Source organism: Anas acuta, chromosome 8 (genome assembly GCF_963932015.1).
Source record: "Anas acuta chromosome 8, bAnaAcu1.1, whole genome shotgun sequence".
NCBI classification, from domain to species: Eukaryota; Metazoa; Chordata; class Aves; order Anseriformes; family Anatidae; genus Anas; species Anas acuta.
The window spans coordinates 9,904,780-9,924,894 of record NC_088986.1 but is presented as its reverse complement, the minus strand read 5'-3'; the positions used below and the strand labels follow the sequence as shown (position 1 = coordinate 9,924,894).

The 20,115-nt window shown below is 40.3% G+C and overlaps 1 protein-coding gene and 1 long non-coding RNA gene across 9 annotated transcripts in view; one reads left to right on the top strand and one right to left on the bottom strand.

The window, feature by feature from the left end:
* LOC137860642 (uncharacterized) overlaps positions 1-20,115 on the top strand; it is a 31,128-nt gene that overhangs the window by 3,413 nt on the left and 7,600 nt on the right. For all 4 annotated transcript variants that reach the window (XR_011099118.1, XR_011099117.1, XR_011099116.1 and 1 more), the window contains one exon: positions 497-629. This is a non-coding gene — a long non-coding RNA (uncharacterized lncRNA). The remainder of the gene's footprint in view (positions 1-496; positions 630-20,115) is intronic.
* Positions 6,607-19,787, bottom strand: LOC137860641 (riboflavin-binding protein). Of its 5 annotated transcripts, none has more exons than XM_068691135.1 (6): positions 19,639-19,785; positions 18,647-18,861; positions 17,720-17,819; positions 16,463-16,591; positions 10,986-11,097; positions 6,607-6,966 (listed from the first exon to the last, which is right to left on the bottom strand). In XM_068691135.1, the coding sequence occupies exons 2-6, from the start codon at positions 18,783-18,785 to the stop codon at positions 6,730-6,732; spliced, it is 717 nt and encodes a 238-aa protein (XP_068547236.1). In that variant the 5' UTR covers positions 18,786-18,861; positions 19,639-19,785; the 3' UTR covers positions 6,607-6,729. The 5 variants fall into 5 exon arrangements, with proteins under 5 accessions (XP_068547236.1, XP_068547238.1, XP_068547237.1 ...); XM_068691137.1 differs by having other exon boundaries at positions 18,647-18,858; positions 19,639-19,783; XM_068691136.1 differs by having other exon boundaries at positions 18,647-18,840; positions 19,639-19,776.

Here is a 20,115-nt window from a genome sequence, read left to right as displayed (position 1 = left end):
TGGGCCACACCCAAGAGCTATTACCTTTCTTCCCCTGAGAATGAATGAATCCTGACAATTATTTGTGTGTGTGTGTAGGGTAGAGATCTGAACTAGAGCTGATCAAAGATGGAGAGCAGAAGGGGCCTTCAAAGCTAGCCTTTCTGCACAGGTAGCCCCAGGATACACTGTTTACGTGAAAACAAAGCTTTCACACGACCAGCAAGGTGGTGATATCTCTGCCCATTTATCAGCTGAACAGTTAGTTACTAGAAATTGTACAGCTCATTGAAGTGCCTTCCTTTTCCTGTCCTGCTCGTCTTTAGAAGCCTTTGTGAATGCTTTTGTCTCTTTTGGAATTAGTAATTAAGTTCTTTTCTTACTCTCACTGCAACATGGCTTCAGGTAAAGGTGACACTGAAGTAACTGCCTGATATCACGGTTGTCAGTCCAGACAGATTTAGCATTCTTAAAGGCTTATTGAGAAACTCTCACGAGCATCCACTTTGCACCACAGGTACGGAGTAGCAGGCTGTCCAGTTGGATGGGGCGATGCCCTTTGATGCCCAGCCATGCCCAGCGGAGCCACTTGGCAGACAGCAGAATTGGGGAGCACACCAAGAGCCTCCAGAGAGAATGTGGGAGTCCTGGTGAGTAACACGCAGCAGATAATGGCTTGTGGTTTCAAGAGCACTGGCAGTATTTCAGTGCTGTGCTGCAGGGTTCACCTTCACAAGTAGTGTTGGATAGAAAGTTGATTGGTGTGTGACCCAAAATAACCCAAAAAAGAAAAACCTTTTCAGTCTTAAAGTATGCCCTAGCAATGAAAGGATGGTGTCATCTGACCTACTTGTGTGGAGAGGTTTGTGTTCTGGGTACACTTACCTAGCAGGAAGCTTGGAGGAATTCCAGTGAAATGGGAATGTTGTGCAACATGCGTGGCTCTAGTTCCCCGCTGAACTAGAAGAAGATATTCAAAGATTCTTGTTTAAGCCATTGGTCTGGAGCAATTCCAGGCAACTTGATTTAAAGTAAACATCCTGAATGCAGTGTGTCAGATACTAGCACAATATTGTTTTAGTCTTTCTCATTTCTCCTGTGGGAATAATCATTTCATGAAGAAGGAAAGTGATCTAATGAGAGAATTAACTCAAGAGCTTGAACACTGAATTAATCACAGCTGTCTGAGAGGGGAACCAAGGCAAACTCCATAGAGAGCTCGCTGCATTTCTAAGGAAGGAGGCCAAAAGAATACTAAGACTTGGAGAGCAGTTGGTGATCAAAACAGAGGCAGAAGAGATATGTTTTTAGTAGCTAAAGGGAAGCAAAACTGTGCAGCAGGGAGAGTTTCCTCCTCTCATTTCTCTGATGTTAATTCTTAGTAGGAAGGATCTCTGCAACCTTTTCTTGGAGGTGTTGGAAGGTGCTTGATGTTGAGGTCTGATCCTCACTGTGTTCTTACACTTACCTGAAGTAGATGATTGATTTCATAGCTTGGCTTTTTTTTTTCACTGTCTGTCTAGAGTTGTCCTGCAGCTTCACACTGACCTTCTCACTAAGGTGACTTTATTGAAGGTGCAAGTCTTTTTTTAACAAAAGGAAAAATGAGTTGTGCTAGAGAATTGTCAGTCTTCAGGAACATGGGTCTTTTAGTCTTGCCATTAGTAAAGTTTGGCCATGTTTCAATTTGTAATCCAAATCCTAATGCTTTTTGGACTCCTTGCTTAACTCTTCTTGTCTAAATCACCGTGTTCCCTAGGATAATAAAGTAAAGCAAACACACAACAGACCTCTGAGCTGTCCAGAGCATGTGACAAATTTTAAATAGAATCCCAGTTATGCAAAACTTTTGAACAGAAAAAAAAAGGGAGGAAAATAACCATAAAATGTGCACAAATTCCACTAGTTTTATTCCCTTTATTTCACATAGTCATTCTCCTAGGAAGTATTGTACTTGTATTGACAGAGCTTGGGAGCTGATTTCATTGAGAAGATGGATAGAGTTAAACTCTGCCTATAGCCATCACGTTCCACGGCCTGTGCGTGTAGTGGGGTCATTCCAGAAGCAGTGCCTCCGTGGAATGTGAGATATGTCACGAACTCTGTAACTGTTAGTAGGATGGCTGCAGGTCCTGAATCTGCTTGCTCAGTGGGTCAGGACATCCAGGGCTCTGCATATACTGAAGCCTTAAAAGATAAAAACTTCCACAGTGTAACATTTCAGCTGTAAATGGCAAAGGCGGCTGATACTCATCCCAGCTCCTTGGCCGTTCTGCTGTTCCCTTGCCATTTATTTCCCTGATTGTATTTTTCCTTGACTTGCCTTTCTTCAGTGCAAGCACTCTTCATTTTCCTTTACTGAATTTCACCCTGGGGGGCTTGGACTAGTTCTCTGGTCATTTTTACTCTAATCTTGTCCTGCAAAGTGCTTGCAAAATGTCTGCTTCATTGTCCACATGAACAAAAGCATTGACTAGAATCAGAACAGATCCTTTGGAATTCCTAGAAAAGGAATGTAAAGACAACATACTCACAGTAATATTCTAATAGATTTGTAGCCAGCTGAGTGCCTCTGTTATGCTGAGTTTGTTTGCACTTTGTTTTTCTCTGTTTCCTTATCAGGATGTCACATTGAATGTTATAAAAATGCTATCAAAACATTTAAAAGGCTATATCTCATCTACACCCATTTATTTTTTAGCAGGCTGGTTGTATCTCAGTAAAGGAAATTAGCCTGTTTTGAGGTTATTTGTCTGAAATAAACTCATAATGATAATTTTTTATCATTTTGTTATCATTCAAGTTGCATGGAAATATGTTGTTTAATAGCTTGTTCTACTGTGAGCTTTTTTGTGATATTGTATTTCATAAAATTCCTTTTATAGTTTTACATAAAAGCTTTTGTCCAAGGAATACCTTACAAAGCACATTTGCAGGGTGAAATAAGGCTCTGAAACAACTTGTTTGTGCTAGTCCTAGTTCTGCAATACTTGCAGTGATCAGATAAGTTTCTTACTGACTCTCTCTCAGTGACTCAGTTTGCTTCTCACTACTTATCTTCCTCTCAGGTATATTTTGAAGATTAATTAATATTTATAAAATGCTCTTAGTGAAACCTGCACATGAAAAATGCAACAGAAGTTGAAAATGTCATCGTTATCGATGCTTATTATTTTTTAAAAGGGAAGCTATATTGCAATCAATATCAATGGAGAATTATGAACTCTAAAATAGACCGGGGACTCTAGAGACAATACAGGAAATTGTGGCTGGCACAACTAAACTGAACGTGAAAACAATTGACGAAGAAAGCCTTCCACCGGCACAAGATGCAGAGGGCAGGTTTTGTTAATAATGCCTAGTACTGAAATAAATGTAGGATTAAGTATTTGCATTGCAGAAGGATAATGAAGTTCTTTCCAGTCACCGAGTAGTTAAAGAGGAGGTTCATCATCATGAGTAACATTAATAATTTTTAAGCAGCAGGCTCAGATAACCTATACTAAAGAGCTCTAATGGATTTGTCCAGAGAGATCTCATCTGTAATAACTCTTGGCATTTCAGTGAAATTCCAGAAGAGTCATAGTATTGTGCTAATATTTAAGGAAAGAAAACTAAATAAATGGAACAAGCAGGGTGACCCAGTTAGCTGTATTATGGTTAACATGACACCAGGCAGCACTGTACAAAAGGTGGTGCATGGCCAGGTAGCAGGTAAGTCAATAATTGGCACTCGTTTTTATTGTTATCAACGCTGTCATGGTGGAAGTTAATTTATTGATAAAGTTTGTAGGGCTTGTTCCAACAGGTTACTGTAGAAACGTATTTCACAACATGTTTCACAAAGCATTTGATCTTCCATTGTGACATTTTGATAAAGATCTTAGTTGAGCGTAGTGTCACTAAAAACAGAGATGTTTCAGTTGTCTGGGCTAGTGTGGGTCCGGAAGCAGGGCATGTGCTTTTCTGCTGTGATGCATAGAAGGCACCAAATAAAGTCAGCATTAGCTGGGGTTGTCTGCAGTCATCAGTAGCTTGGATCTTTCTTTTCACTGGTGTGAAAGCATGCACTTCACTGCATGCTTTTGTAGTTTGTTTTTTAGTGGTTTGTGTTATTTTTTTCCCTTCATGCTAATCTTTTTGTAAATCTGAAATTACCACTGATAACATTTCTGAGGGACACAGAGATTGTCTAAGAGGTAAGTTACTGAAAGCACACAGCAGATAGAGCAAATGGTGGTGTAGGAAGGTTGGTCCGTTCACACAAAGGGTTTGTAGTACAGCCTGGTTCAAAGCAATACACCTGAGAATTAGGATCGCAGTTCAAACTTCTGGGATAAGGGAGCTGGAAGAGCATAATGCCAAAAAATCATAACACAGAGACACTGGAGGCATGCAAAGAATCAGAATGATGCTCTTGTAGACTTAGGCAGTGCAATTTGGGAAGTGTGTGAAGAGGCAGGGATGTGGTCTTCTTTCTGTAGCTCACCCTTAGTGCTGCCATAGAGTATGGTTTTGATGTGTACAATTTAGGGTGTATATTCGTGACTGGAGCAGGTACAGAGAAGAAATGTAAGTATGGTCTGAAGGCAGAGGGAATGTCTTATAATGATATGTAAACTGAATGGAACGAGCTGTTCAGAAGGGTTTAGCAAAAAAGCAGTGGCTGAAAGCTGAAACATGACAAATATTAAATTAGTGATAATCTTTAACACCGAGGAAACAAGTTGTCAAGTGCAATCTCTTCATTGTTTGAAGTTTTAAATCAAGACTAGAGCTATTTCTGGAAGATAACTTGTATTTGAACCAAACATACCTGAATCAATCAGAGTACCCAAAGCATAGGGGACAGTTTCTGTGTTAGGGACAACTGCATAGGTTGACTTTTTGGCTTAGCAAAGAGATGGTTTACAAGAAATATGGTCGCCCTGCAAAATCACCGGGGTCACAGAAGAGTTAAATGTCTTGCTCAGGGTACATCGTGAGTCAGTGGGAAAGTTATGAATGGGAGCTGAATGGTCTTGGTCTCTTAGCTGCTGTAGGATCCTGTGCTGTTCAAGAGCACGCATGGCCAGTCTCATGGGTCATCCTGAAACTAAGCATGGAAGAACTTTGTTGAGAGTGGTTTCAAGGGTGACTTAGCTCGCTAGAGCAAAGAATAAAGGGGGATGGGAAAAATAGAGCAGAGATGCAGGCAGAGACAATTGTGCTAAATTTAACAATATAAAGGAAATCTTTGGCAGTGGTGGTACAGAAGCTGTTGTTATGCTAGTGAAAGGGGATGATTAATTATTGAATTAATTTTGCACAGCAAAACAGAAAGGAAAGTTTCTGCTCTGACTCAGGTGCCTCTGCAATCAAGAAGGGCAGGAAAGAACAAGGTGAAAGGGGAAAAAGGGCTGGCAGAGCTTAACAGAAGGCTAAATTTTTGTTCTTACTTTTCAGACTGTAGAACTAACAAACCGAGTAGGCGTAAAATACAGATGTGACAAAGCATCATTCTAAAAACAATGCAATACTGGTAGGAATTATTCCATTGTTAAATATACCGAGAAGCTGGTTAGGAGCAGAGCGTGACCTCATGGGTCTAGCATTACCATTGCAGCTGTGTGAAACCACTAAAGTAAACAAACAGCCCAGTGAAGAGTGTGATGGATTTTTAACATTCTCCTAGTTCAACAGGGTGTGCCAAGTCATTGTTTCAACTGTGGGCCAGATCCTTGAATGTTGTAAGGTGTCTCACTCCACAGCAAGCACTGAGAGGATTCTGGCTTTCACGTGACGATAATCTGACCCCACAAATTAAATCCTTTTGTGATTGCCCTGGTAATACCCCAGTGAAAGGCTGTACAGAATGGCATGAACCTGTTTGCCCTCCAGTGATGTCAGAGGAGGCATGCAAGCACAGTGAAACCAGGATTTCATTCATCTTTACCTGATAAGTCCTCCTGGGACTGGTGCAGATCTCGGTTTTACTTTGATGGTAGCAGTATTGCTGGGAAGCAGAAACACTGATCGGAAAAACGTGAACCGGGTCCTCCCCGACACTTCTGTTTGTCAGAGCTCATTCTGTTTGTAGTTGTTCCATGGGATTAACTCCACTCAAAATTATGGCTCAAATTCATATCGTAGGAGACTTTGGTACTGCTATTGTTTTAGGTAAAGGCCCAGACCCACTTTATACTGGCCATATATCATATATGGATCCAGGGATTTATCTAATACATCACAATCCCCCATTATGCAAGTTTTTTTTTTTTTCTTTTTAAATACAAAATAAATACATTTTCAGTTGCCAATATCCAGGCTTACTGACCTATTTCTGCCTTCAGCACTTCTTCTTTGTCTGAGCAGCGTTTGGCACACAGGAATTTGTGACATGAGTGATTGTCCCTACACTAACGAAGGGCTTAGGTTAAAGATTTAGCGCATTACTAGCACGGCCTTCCAGAGGTCTGCAGTTTTTACTGTTCCACCTTAAGTCTTCAGGAGCTGCCTGTGCTTTCTCATCTTTGAAAATCAACCCCTTGATGTTACCTTCAGGCTTCCAGTTCAAGTCACAAGATTACACCTGCGCTAACTTGCCTGGGAGCTTTGTGATGCAGATGCAAAAAAATCAGAGAAGGATGAATATAACCAACCATTGATTTATTATGTTCTCGGAAGTGAGGGATAAGGCAGGCTGGCACAATGCCCTGAGCCCAGCCTCCACGATAGATTTCTCTCCTCCTGACATGCATCCACCAACATTCATCTTGCCTCTTCCCCTTCCTCTCCCTGCATTTTCTCAAACTTCAGGAGTTTCTTTTGGCAGGCCTGCTCCTCACTGCTGCTGATACTGGAGCTTTCTTCTGAGCTTTCAGAGAGGAGATGCTTGACTGCCATCATGTCCTTCTTGTTCATTTGCAAGCAGAGGCAGGAGGATTCGCTCACCTTGAATGATTCCCCCCACATATTCTGACACATGTCGGTTCCATTTGCATACATCTGTGTGTCAAATAAGAAATGCATCAATTTCTTTTACAAATAATTGGGTTAAATCAATTAGTATCAATTTGGTAAACATCACTTTTAAAAATTTGGTACAACATTAAAAAAAGCAGTCTGCAGCCATCCACTGTCATGTTCTGTGCCATACTTCATCACTTTAAAATATTATCCAGTCCCACCACTGGCAAAAGAGATTTGCCTGTTGTGAGAGCGAGTGATTACACGAAGTGCAATGTGATGAACAGCCAGCCCTTTGTTTCCATCGTGGGGCTGCTGGCCCAGCTAGCTTTCTGGGGCTGACAGACTAAAGCTGTGTACAAGAGGCTGGATGACTTGCAGCATGTCAGGGCACTCTGACATGTCTCAGGCTCTGAGTAGTGCTGAAAGTGCCAGACTGAGTGTTTTGAAAACTGGAATCTCTTTATTTACAGGCTTGAGACAGCCCAGTGGAGTCACAGCTCTGTGGGATCACACTGTGCCTGCTGCAGTGTACATCGTGACCAGGCAGAACCTCACAAAGAGAAGGGACATAACTCATAAACTGCTTGATGAAAAGAAGACATACAACTGTGGGCCCCCAGTCTGCCTCTGAAGTGCTTTCCTTATCCAGTGGTGCAAAGGGCTTTCTGGCTCAAGAAATTGCAAACTGCAGCTTCTTGCACTCTCTGGAAGTGATTTTGTCCTGTTCTTGATGCTATATCATTTTGTAAGGCCTCTGCATCACAGGACCCATGCAGCCATACAACAAAGATATTTCTTGTTTGCCAGGCCCCCATTGTGACAACCTTCTGTCCTCCCAGCTTGAGCCTGCCTAAAGAATATTAGTTTAGGAGTTACCATGTCCAGGCAGAGAGCAGGCCGAGCACTTTATCTTGCCTGCTTTTCTATCATGTGTTGTTGAAGTTCAATCCTTTATGTTTCTAATGGAAGCTTTAGATACTTCCCAAGCAAAACTAAGAATGAAGTTGGGGGTGGAAGGATGTAGATGGCAGGAGTAGAAGCCTTGGAAGTTAAGGAGAGAGACTGTTAATGACTGAAACAGGGGACGAGGCAGCAGGACTGTGTCACTGATTCACTTCATCACCTTGACCGTGTCACCAGGATCTCTCTGCAGGGAGACATGTTTCATCTGTGGTAGCACAAGCAGTCCTTGCACATGACACTGATTCAGTATTGTGACAGAATTTCTCTTTGTGCTGTTATTTCTGGATGGTGTGCTGGTTTATCAGCAGCAGCAGTGCATACAAAGATCTGACACTGTGAATCTAGCAGAAGGTGCCCTATCTTTGTCAGGAGACTTCTGCGTGGAAGGTGTTCTTTGTGCAAACACTTAATGATTACACAGTTGAATCTATCGTCTGGAAGTGGGACTGATCATTTGTAGTCCTGCAGCTTCTGTTCCACAGATTTTCTGCAAGTTCTCCTTGCGAGATGTCTCCTCATCTCCCCATGAGCAAAACTATGCTGACTTGGACTGTGCTGGAAGGCAGATGAGATGAAATATAATCACCGCTTTTGACTTAGAAATCTATCCTGTGCAAATAATGGAGAATCCATTCCAAAAAGCCCCAAAAGCTCTAGTCTGTAATACATCTCAGTTCACTCCAGCCCTGGCAAGGGCTTGCTCTGTGAATGCTCCATTTGCTGGAGGACTGCAGAGGTTGGTTAGTGCACTGCCAGCTGGGAGCAATGCAGGGTCAGAAATTGAAAGGTTGCTGCATCTAGTTCTCCTCTCGTGTTCTTAGGGCAGCTGGACCTGAGCTGTTTCTTTCCAGCCATTCCTGTGCATTTCAGCAGCATGAGACATTTTCTTCCAGTTCCTGTCCAGCTTCTGGATTTCTACCTGCTCTCACCTAATCACACTTAAAATATTAAGTTGTCATGTGAGTTTCCTTAGGTCCATACGCAAGAGTCATGGCTACATCCTATTCTTATTTCCCACAGGTTCTGTAACATGTATTCATGCTCTTCTACTTGTTAAATTAGTCATTTAATGTTGGCCTTCCTCCTAACTGTTTAAAGATCAGAGCATAGCCAGAATGCTGTGGCAAACAAACAGTGCTCACAGCCCATTTAACAAACATGTCCCTAATTTACTGCAAAGGCTTCTGATTCTTCAGCTTCTTGAAGAGTGTTCTAGTCTGTGCATTAACAGCACTTGGGAAGCACTCCGCCGGGAGAGCAATGATAAAATGTGCTTCGCTTTAGCCAGGCTAAAACTGGCTACGATCCATTGCACATTCTTAATATTCAGCATTTGTTCCAAATAGTCCTTACAACCACATGCATATGTCAAATGTAGGGCTGCTGATTGCTCCTCCGTGTGAGCTGAGAGCATCAAAAGAAAGCAAGGGTCTGTCCACAACACTTTGACATTGGAGAGCCTTTTGTGCCTTCCAGATAACAGTAACTTTCTTTTCCATGAGTTGGGTGCAAACCACGTTACTCCAGTGTTTTTATATCATCTCATTTTCATACGGGAAATGTGTTTTTTTAATTGATCTGAAGCAGTTTCATCTTTATTCTTACTTACCATGCAAACCTATGTTTGGTAAAAAACATGGGCAATGTGGGGTGTGGTTCCACTTATTTCAGGAAGAGCTGTGTCTGGCTTCAAGTGATAAGACCCCTGGATTGGCTGCATGTTTTTCCCAGCAGATGGTACATTTTCTTTAAGAAATAAGTACCAGGGAATTTAAGGTTGAACCCTTCTATCTCTGGACTAGGGACAGGTTGAACAGGGACTGGAGATTATTTACGGAGATTATCATTTTGCCTTCACTTCGCCTGAACCTACTGATGATTTAGCATATCTGGGAAATTAAGCTGTAACTTTCTGCAGCCCATTTGTTTTTTGGCCACCTTCCTGAGCCTGCTGATTAGTGTCACTGTTACTTTTTAGTGCCAATTCTACAGGGCAGACACCAATCCTGTGCTAACTGGACTGTGACTTCCCACTTATATCAGTTACTGAACTGACTTCTGGAAGCACATGCACTTGAACGGATTTCAAAACAACTAATGTGGGATCTCTGCAAGCCATATTAGCAGTCCCTAAGCACTGCACATAAGTTCTGTTCACTTCTTCAGTTTAGACAGTTTTTATATACTCGGTGAAGTTCAATTGTTAATAATATTCAAAAAATGTAGCAGTTTTGAGCTGTATAATCTTGCCCTGATCCTAAACTTACTTGAGTCACTTGAAAAAAATCCTTTTTGACTCTTGAACGTCTGTGGATCAGTTTCCAGGCAATTTTACTCCCATAAATCTTGCAATTTCTCTTTTTATACATTTTTCTTCATGAAATTATTTATCCTAACTATCAAACATTCTCAGAAAGATGGGATGAGCTCCCAGAAAGCTTGTCAGTGCTGCTTATTAACTTTCAGTGTTAAACAGAACAAAGTTAGCTCTGTCTAGCTGTTGGCAGACACAAAAGAGAATGCTCATCAGAGATACGACAGGTCTATGGAGAATAAAAGGGAGACAATTGGAAGAATGCAAGGACTTAGGGGTTTGGAGTATGGCGAAGGACATAAACATGAGAATGTAAAATAGGGAAAAGGGCAAGGAAGTCTAAAAAGTAAGAAAGCCTTAAAAATTCCTAGTGATTTGGGAACTTATATCCCAGTTTAAAAAGACAGGGGCATGTAAAGCCCTGCATCATCTAAGGAATCTTATAAAATGTATCTCGATGTCTTTTCTATTGTATGACCAAGGTTCATTTATCTTTTAAGGTCCAACCCCCACTGTGGTTAACATATCAGTGCTGCTTGAACATTTATGCTAGTATCACAAGTGGTATGTATGGTGATTAACTAAGTGTGTGTATATTTAGTGAGAGATCTACATAAATATAAATGCTTTAAAATGTATAGATTTGAAAAATCTGATGTAGGTATAGCTTGAAACTTCTGAAGTAAAAGTAATTTACATATTTCATTTTACATCCACATATTCAGGAAAAGAACTCAATGTCATTTTTCTTCTGCCCCAATCGACCACGTTTTCTTACCTCACTGTATGGGATACATTTATTCTTACAGCGGTTTTCTCCACTTTCATCCCATTCCCAGTCCGTCAGCCAGTTATGAACACATGTAGAATCATCTTTGCAGGCTTCAAACCTTCATGGAGATCAGTGTGGAAGACAGTTATTTTTCTGACTGTTTTTCAGTGGACTATAGAATGGAGATTCAGCTCAAAAAGTCTGGGGGCTATGCTAGCAGTCTGATATGGTCACACAGTGCATTTTAGCAACTGATCTGCACATTAAATGTGCACATTACCTTAGCCTGACATGTACATAAACTCTGAACTGGACAGGAAGACCTAAATCCCAATGAAAACTAAACATTTCACCCACTGCACTTCACACTCACAGATTTAAGTAAAGGGCTCACATTCGGAGGAGCAGCACTCTTTTCTGCCTGGGTAATTTTGCTGAAGTTACCAAGTGAGAAAGTACTGCGTGGGAAGGAGTTTATGAATGCTCATTGCCAACATCATGGCATAGTGCAGGTACACTAAAAGTGAACTGTCACCTGAGAGGGAAGTAGGGAAAGTTCCTATTTATGAGTTACTATGGGAAAGGATGAATGATAATCCCTGGGCATAGGGTTGCTGTGAGGATTGCTCATCGACAGAGGGAAAAACTAGAAACAACAAAATCTTCTAAACTAAGCACATTTTCAAAGAAGTTAAACTTGAAGTGCAGGAGGAAAAATAAGAGACTTGTAAGGTAGAAGTTCTAAAATTTTAAATTTTAAGTGATTTTTAAGTCATAAGCAGTAATGTAAAGAAAAGCCGGTAAGAAGGCTGGAACCAGTAGCGTATGCCTCTGGCTGGTCTATGTGATGAGAGTTCTCATGATTTACCATTATCCTACATCATTTCCTTCCTTCCTTTCACTTCTTTTATGTTCTACTTTTTGGCTCTTACCTTTCCTAAGGATCCCTTCCTGCAGATCAGTTAACATCTACTTAAATTTAGTCTCAATGGCTTCAGGCAGACTATTCACACCAATAATTGAGAGTGCCAAAACCATGAAGCACATCTTTCAAAAAGTAAGAGTTGTTCAACATTGCATTTATAATGAATGTTTTTGGACGTATTTTCCGATTGTCTTTTTTAATCTTCAGGGTCATGTTTCCAAAACTATTTTGATACCACAAGGACAGCAGCTTTGTATTTTACAGTGACATATGAGGTTGTCACATAGTCACAGAATTACAGGAACTAGACATTGCAGCACATTTACAGTTGCAGAAAGGTGAGGATGTGTACATCTGCAGAACCTTCACTGCACAGTGCCTCGAAAATTAGGTCACAGCTAGCACCAGGACTTCAGGTGTTGCTCAAGTACAAATACTAATTACAAGAGAGTAGACCGGTACAGGCACATTTGAACTTAACTGTTAGCACTTTTATTGCACTGGTGGCTGAAATGACTTTAAGCATATTTGCAGTGCACACAGAAACCATACATTAGGATTAAAATATTCCTGATTCTCATTTTCACATTGAAGTTTCTGGGGCAGGAGACTCGTATGCTTAAATGTGTTTATCCATGAATGTGCTGCCAGATCTAGGGGCTCTGCTGGAAATACAGGCTGCAATTTGATAAATTAATATAATATGACACCAATAGGCAGATCCTACGACATTGTGCCATGGCTGGATGAGCAATTAGGGACTGTTAGAATTTTTGGCTTGTTGCTGGGTAGCCTGGCTGAGAAAGACAGAGGGAGGCAACTCCCCAGTGCCAGCTGTTTCTCTAGCGCTGGTCACTTCACCTGCTTGAATGCACGCCACAGTTCTGAGCAGCAATGCAAACTTTTACTTAATCACCATCTATGGATTCTCCACATACCAGCATCAGCTTCAACAATTAGCCCTTGATTCTTCAAGCCATGTAGGCACGTCCTTCGCTTTAATCATGCACTTAAATCCATTGCTTTTCAGCAAAGTAGGTCGATATCTACTACGAGCTGCCTAATACTAGCACATCCACTGAAAGTAGTTGTGCCCTTCCCATGGGCTTCCTGTTATTTATTTATTTATTTACTTACTTGCTTATTTTGTTTCCTTCCTTTATTTAGCTAAGTAGTTTTCAGCCCCATGGGTTCCCTGACCAGGAATGTTTCATGGCCTCTCAAAAAGTGCTCCTGGCACATGGATGAGGATAGGGTATGGGAAAAGAATGAGCAGCCCTTGGGGTTTAGGGGAGGGCAGAACTGTTTTATTTATTTATTTATTTATTTATTTATTTATTTATTTATTATTATTCTTTCTTTTTTTTTTTTTTTTCTTCTTCTTCTTTCTAATTAGTGTCACATTCAGTTGTACTTTTCAAACTTAGGAGTGTGTATTTCAGAGTTTTACTGAACTGGGGTATTCATATCATACCTCTGTCTTCCTTGGGAATCTGAATAAAACATGATTATTAAAGAATTTTTATTCACTGTTACCTACAGAATTGTCAGATGAGATGTTTCCTAATTATGATTATTGCCTGACTCTGCGGTTTGTTATATAAGTAGGTAACAAGGGATAATTCTATTTTCATCAGTTTTTCTTTCCCTATGGAAGTAATTAGGAAGCTAAGTTTGTGAAAAATCACAACTTCTGAAAAGTCTGCTTACTGCTGTCCAGAAATCCATGAGTGGCTTCTACAAACATTAATTACAACCCGTGAGAAACATGGACATAAATACTTAAAAGATCCTTTCCAAACACACCAGCACCCTATGTGCAGTGGGTAGGATATTTTTATATTAAAGCTGTTTTTTTTCTTTCTTTTTTTTTTTCTTTTCTTTTTTTTTTTTTTTTCTTTCTTTATAATCAGCTGTTTCTCTGTTAAATGGCACAGGGCCACTTCACAGGTGGGTCAGAAAATGGCTTGTACCTCAGGCTCTTTTAAAAGCAATAGTTTTATGACTAGAGGGAGCAAGGAATTCTAAGACAATAGGAAGAAAAAGAAGGCCTCAAGCCAGTCAGATGAATTTCTTTTAAATGAAGTCACTGCTCATTCAGAGTCCTCTGCACATTTCTGGCCACAAAGACATACAGTATGCAGCAGGCACAGTCGCGGCATGTAGAGAAAGTAGGTCACATCACTAACAGTGCTACGGCACGCTAAAGGGACTCCAATGAATAGAACATGAAAAAAAAATGGTACTTTAAATCACCGGAAAGGGTAGGAATTCTGTCCAGGCTCTTCTCTAGCCTCAGGCCTTAAGCAGGGTGAGGGAATGGGTTTGACATTGGCATTAGGCAGGCGTACGAAGCAGCATGCGCAGTAATGGGGCATCTCTACATTTTTGATTCAGGCCAGGCATCTGTGACGCCAGCAAGGGCAATAGATCATTGTTCAGTATTTGCTTTGAGCAGAGCCTACTCTCTACCAGGAGGCTCCCTATTCTGGCAAATTAACTGCTTTTCCCTGTGCAGCAGCTCCCGATCACATACACACACACTTTTCAACAATGAAAGTTAAAAATGCTGTTTGCCTGGATCTTCTGGTAATATCTAGGGAATACTGAGGATCTTGTGACGTAATACTCACCCACCATATACATTTTGGGTATAAATCTCATTTATACTAAGTCTGGCTTAAACCACTTCATTATGAAAAGGATTTTGAATGGATGCAAACTAAACTTAGAGTTTATTTTTCATCATTACATTTTCACTGAATGCAACAATTTGATGACTGTGTGCTACTGATGTGGATTCTATTTAAATTATCTTAGGATACATCTGGTTTAGATACTGGTGTTCTATCACTTTGCCTGTTAGGTCTGTTTTAAAGCCCACTGGCACCTCTGATGCTTTGATATCCAAATGCATTCACATGTCAGTGATATTTAATACTGAGGTTTGAGATTCTGAGCACTGAGGCAAATTCAGGGTGTCAGACTTTTATCTTCAAGGAGGTCAATAATCCGGATTTAGTTTAGAAGGTTGCCAGAAATGTGGGCAGGAAGACTGCACATGACGCATCTGTTACTGAGGCACATGGAATTTCCTAACAGAAATGAAATTCATCACTAGAGGAAATTCTAGGGAAGCTGAGAAATAGACCAGACCTTCTCACTATCTTCCATTACAACTACAAGCCATGCTTCTTGTTTCCTTCCTTGGCAGAAGACGATGTAGACATGTTTAAAGACAAATTGTACCAAAATACTGCATTGCATGCATGACTTTCCCCTTGGAGAGGAGATGACAGTGTAAATGGATCCATGCATCAATAATATTGAAGTTGCATAAGCTTTACTACAGAGCTGCACAAAAGAGAACGTGGCTGTATGTTACCATGTGTTCTGTATGTTTTGTGTTTCCAAGAAGAACTCTTTGGTAACATTTTTAAAGTATGAAAACAGTTTTCCATGATTTTCAGGGCAGCCTAAGGGATTCAGACATTCACAGTTCACTGCCTTCAAGGGACACTAGCAGTTACAGTTCCACAGTGTGATCACAGCCTGTGCTGCTCGTACCATGCTTCACACCAATTCAACCATGCAGACAAGTTACTGTAGTTACCAGGCACAACACGAATGTGATGCTGGGACTTGAATGAGGCACGACGACATTATTTACGATGGAACATCTCAGGGAGGGAGGGAGAGATACATGCTGGATATGGACCCCTGAAAAAATCTTACTACTCCACCTAGATATGATGCTCCTGCTCCAAGACTAAGGATGGGGGGGGCGGTGCTGCATTGTCCCAATACATGTCTTGCACTCAAAAAGTAATGTGATTCCCTGATGCTGTATTTTGGGAAGCAAAATTAAATGCTATTACACTTGTTCATTACTGTTATTATTATTAGCATTATTTGTCTGCAAGTTTCTCTGAGATTCAAGCTTTTAGAAGTGTCTTTGGAGACAGGGATTATGGTAGGAAAAAGAAAAGGCTAAATACGATTAAATTATATTTAAAAAATCAAAATATACATGACCTGGCTGCTTTTATGATTTTGTAGTGCATTTCTACACACAAAAAGAAATGTGTCATTTAATGGTCAAGTATTTAGACTAGAAATGCTAACTGAATAAATGCTAACTTACAGATGTGGGTATTTCAAGGGGTGGACGGGCCCTCACTGCCGTTAGTGCCTGTACATGTGGGGAATGCTCTCTCATGTCATGCCTTTCTGATGCCGCTGCATCACTCTTCCTCATGGGGAGCAGGGCGGTGCTGTCTGAGTCACTAAACTGTGACAAAAAATGACTCCATCCTGCCTTCAGCCTGTGACGTTATTGTTTTGGAGGCAGTAGCTTAGCAGAGGAAAAGGTAGAGATGGCAAACAAGAAACAAACAGGAAAAACAAGTGAAAAGCCACAAAGGTGTTGCAGCACTATAAAATGTTATTGCTACTTGCTCAGGAAGTCTGTGCTTCGTGCACCTGTGCTTTCTGACACCTGAGTAGCACAGGCATATTAAAACGAAATAAAGATACTTTGATAACAAGGTGAACCTACCAGTCATCGCAGAAGCTTTTACACAGCGGAACAGACTGGATAGCAGCAGTGTAGCTGGGATGGATCCAGCGAGCAGCATGTGGAGAGCACCGGTAAAAGCACTCGATTTTCTTTGTGAAATCTTCACAGCTGTGGTGGGTGAGAAATGCCACAAATAAACACGTTTCTCAGCATCAGGGCTATAACTTCTATTTTCTAGACCTGCTTTGATGTGGATACAATACTGTAGATTAGGAGAAAAACACAGAAAAGTATCATTTTGTCCTGTTTGTAGCTAGGTTCCAAACTCATTCCTTTGGCATTGTGTATAGACTCTGACCGTGCGATTACCGTAGCCAACTAAAGGCTGCACAAATGTTTCCATGCATATTTCAACCCTATTTGTGTAAGCTTTCCATAAACTTTCAAGGCCTTGAGTTTTCCTGGCATAGATGATTCAAGGCAATAATAAAATATTTTAAAACTATAGTACAATATTTTTTTTCTAAGTTGTAGTCTAATGGTTTCACTAATCTTCAGATTTTCCCACCGCCAGATGAAGTTACTTAAAAACACAGCTCTTCTGGGAGTGGCAGGCAATGGCTGTGACTTTTGCACATCTGTTTTTGCTTAATTGTTTTGTACTTTCATTCTTTCATTTCTGTATCTTGCCATGTTTCACAGCTCTAACATTTAACAGGGTACTAAAAATCTTAATTATGAAGACATTCTTCATGGTTACAAAACCCACAGGACTACAAGAATTTTTATTCTAAGTATTCAGAAGTTTTTATTTCTGTCCTCTTGTGAATTTTGTTTGGAAGAGTTAATCATCTAGTCGATCAGCTTTCCTAACAAGGACAGGAACCTGGCCTGTGCTGAGGAGGGTTCACACTCGTTGCTGTGTGCCGGTTGCTTTGTAGAGGTGCAGAGGTGCAGCGTGCTTGCTACCTGCTGCATTTCTGTCTGCTTTGCAGTGCCAGATCTGGTTCTATACTGAAAGCAAACTTTAAAAGATGTAATCTTTTATTGATAAAGAGGCATAAATTCCTCTGCACAAACTGTGTGTACTTAGGGATTGATGGGCTTTGTGAGAGGAGAAAAAGAAGGGCTCGGTGTTGGTCAGATACAGTGGGGAGGTGATGGAAGGGGACTGGGTGGCATTCTCTCCAGGGCAACCTAGGGACAGTCTGTCTGCAGGGAGTTAACATTCGTTGTGTGGCTGCCACAGCACAGCTCTGTTGAACCAGGACACAGACAACATCAAAGCTGACTTACGATTTACTGAGCTGCCCACATCTGTTCCAGTAGCTGTTGTTTACTTTAATTACTGGGGAATGAGCCAATTGCTCTGTGAAGTTTGCATAGCAACAGGAAGCTGTTGGGAATGAAACAAAGATCTTACAGTAAGGATTTTCTTTAACGCTATGTTTGGAAGACTAAAAATGTAGGATGAATCTTTTTGGTCCATAACATGATAAAGTCTCTTGGTACTAACCAGATGCAGCCAGGCTCTTACACTTTTGGTTTTGGAAGCAGCAGTGTAAATGAGAAGTGAGAGGGACTGGCATCAACACTGCTTTGTAAAGGGGTGCCCAGGCAGCCCCACGAAGTCTACGAGTATTCTGCCAGATGTTATATGCTGAGGGGTACTCGTTTTAAAAGTTACCAAACAGAAAAAGAGAATTGAAGAAATGCACTAAATATGCTTACTTTGCTCACTATGGAAGTTTAACTGTTTCCAATTTGTGTGGAAAACTACACACAATTGTAATCTGCTACAGTTAATTAAAGATTGCTGTTTTCAATTATTTAATAGGGACAGTAGTTAATTAACTAGTACAATCAAGAGGGAAATACATTTAAATTAATATTTAAATTAATATTTTTTTTTTCACTTAATGACAATGGGCCATCTTTGCTGTAAAGCTCTTCAAGCAGATGGAGATATAAAAAAAGTAAACTGCATCAGGTTTTTTAAAAGATGATAAAGAAAGCCACTGGGAGTTTTGCAGCTGACTTTGTTAAGAACCAGAATCTTACTCTTGATTTGCATGCTGCAAAATGCCATTGAGGGAGGTTTTTCAAATGCAATTTATACTGCATCTTAAATGTTTTTAAGAAACTACAGGAATGGTCAGAACAATTAGTGTGTACGAAGTAGGACTTCCAGGCTAGTTGCAGCAAAACCATTTCCACTCTTACATTCAGAATACAGCGTGCACTCGTGCATATCTGGCTCAGGACTTGGCTTCAGTTTGTGGGTGTCCCCTTCCAGACATCCATACTTTTGGCAGGTAGATGATGTTATGACAGCGAAGATGGTGACAGCAAACCTCAGCATCGTTTTTCAGTTCTTTTCCTGTATGGAGGGAAGTCTTTACTGGTGCCCTTTATTTCTAGGGAAAGTCAAAGGTCTGCTTTAAGAAAAGCCACACCTATAAACAATTAAAATATGCTCAGCAGAGATGCACATATAAATATTAGGACACTCATTCTCCCTTTCCTCTGCTCATGTCTAAAAACTGCTACATATTTTTGACATTTGGTGGCCAATGAAAAAAAGCTTTAGTTCAGGCTATTAATAAAACTATATTATTATTTTCAGCATTTAAGAAAATGATTTTAAATTTCTTATACTAATGAATTTCTCTTCCAAGAGACATTCCACTGCTTCATTGGATTTGAAGAAAAGAGTGATAAGTCCTAAAATTTGCAGAGTTCTTATGCTCACTGGGACATTAAACACTTAATGCTGCCACAAATGAACTAACAGTGGACTATAGGATGGTGGTCAGCACCTGAGTTGGATAAATTCCACCTTGCCTTCATTGAGGCTATGCTAACTTATTCTTTAGAATCTGATCAATTATTTTCTGCCTCTCTTGTAGAGTTCAGTCAAAAATGGAAGATAAAAAACATTTTGTCTGTGAGACTAAAATTTCTCTAAAAGACTACATATTGAGTTAGTTATACAGATAAATCTAGAACATGCTACATAGTTTAATGCATAATTCTTTATACAAGTTATTAGTTTAACCCTGAATTTTTTAGTTACATATTCCTAGTATCCTTTTGGAAGTTTTGCCTGAATAAGAACCACAGCTCTTCCATGTACCTAAACTTTTCAGATGTAAAGAAAACACCATGATACAGAAGAAGGAAATTGCCTGTACAGTTCCTCAGTAGTTTCTCACCTCTTTTGCTGTCCTCCTGGGTGACACTTCTCCCCAGAACAGAACCAGAGTAAATTGCTTTTCTCATTTTCCGCTTTATATACACACCATCTGGCATCAGTGCTCCAGAATTTGTTTGCCCTGGAGAGTTCCTTGACCCTTTGAAATGCTAACATAGATTTATCTCAAAAGCAGATGGAATGACCAGCACATAATGCCCTTTTATTGCTTGCAAATGTGGACATGATAAACAGGAAAGTACAAACATAGGTTTGAATTAGAAAAACAACAGCTCTCCTGCATACCAAATACAACTATCCCCCCGTCTGATTTTGCAATGCTTTGTTATTAATTGTTAGATTAATTTTACACCAGTTTCATTAGGCTCTTATCACAGATTTCACTGAATTAGAGACATAGAAGACAACACACCATAATTCAGCCTGACTGGCTTAATTTTGACTATAGATATGGCAGCTTGCTTTGGGTTACACAGTA

Excerpts from the sequence above, each read along its gene's own strand:
- LOC137860641 (XM_068691135.1), bottom strand. The coding sequence starts at position 18,785 with ATGCTGAGGTTTGCTGTCACCATCTTCGCTGTCATAACATCATCTACC. Across the intron at positions 17,820-18,646 it reads GTGCACGCTGTATTCTGAAT|CTTCCTGTTGCTATGCAAAC; the intron begins GTAAGAGTGGAA and ends CATTCCCAACAG. Across the intron at positions 11,098-16,462 it reads AAAAGCTTCTGCGATGACTG|GTTTGAAGCCTGCAAAGATG; the intron begins GTAGGTTCACCT and ends ATCTCCATGAAG.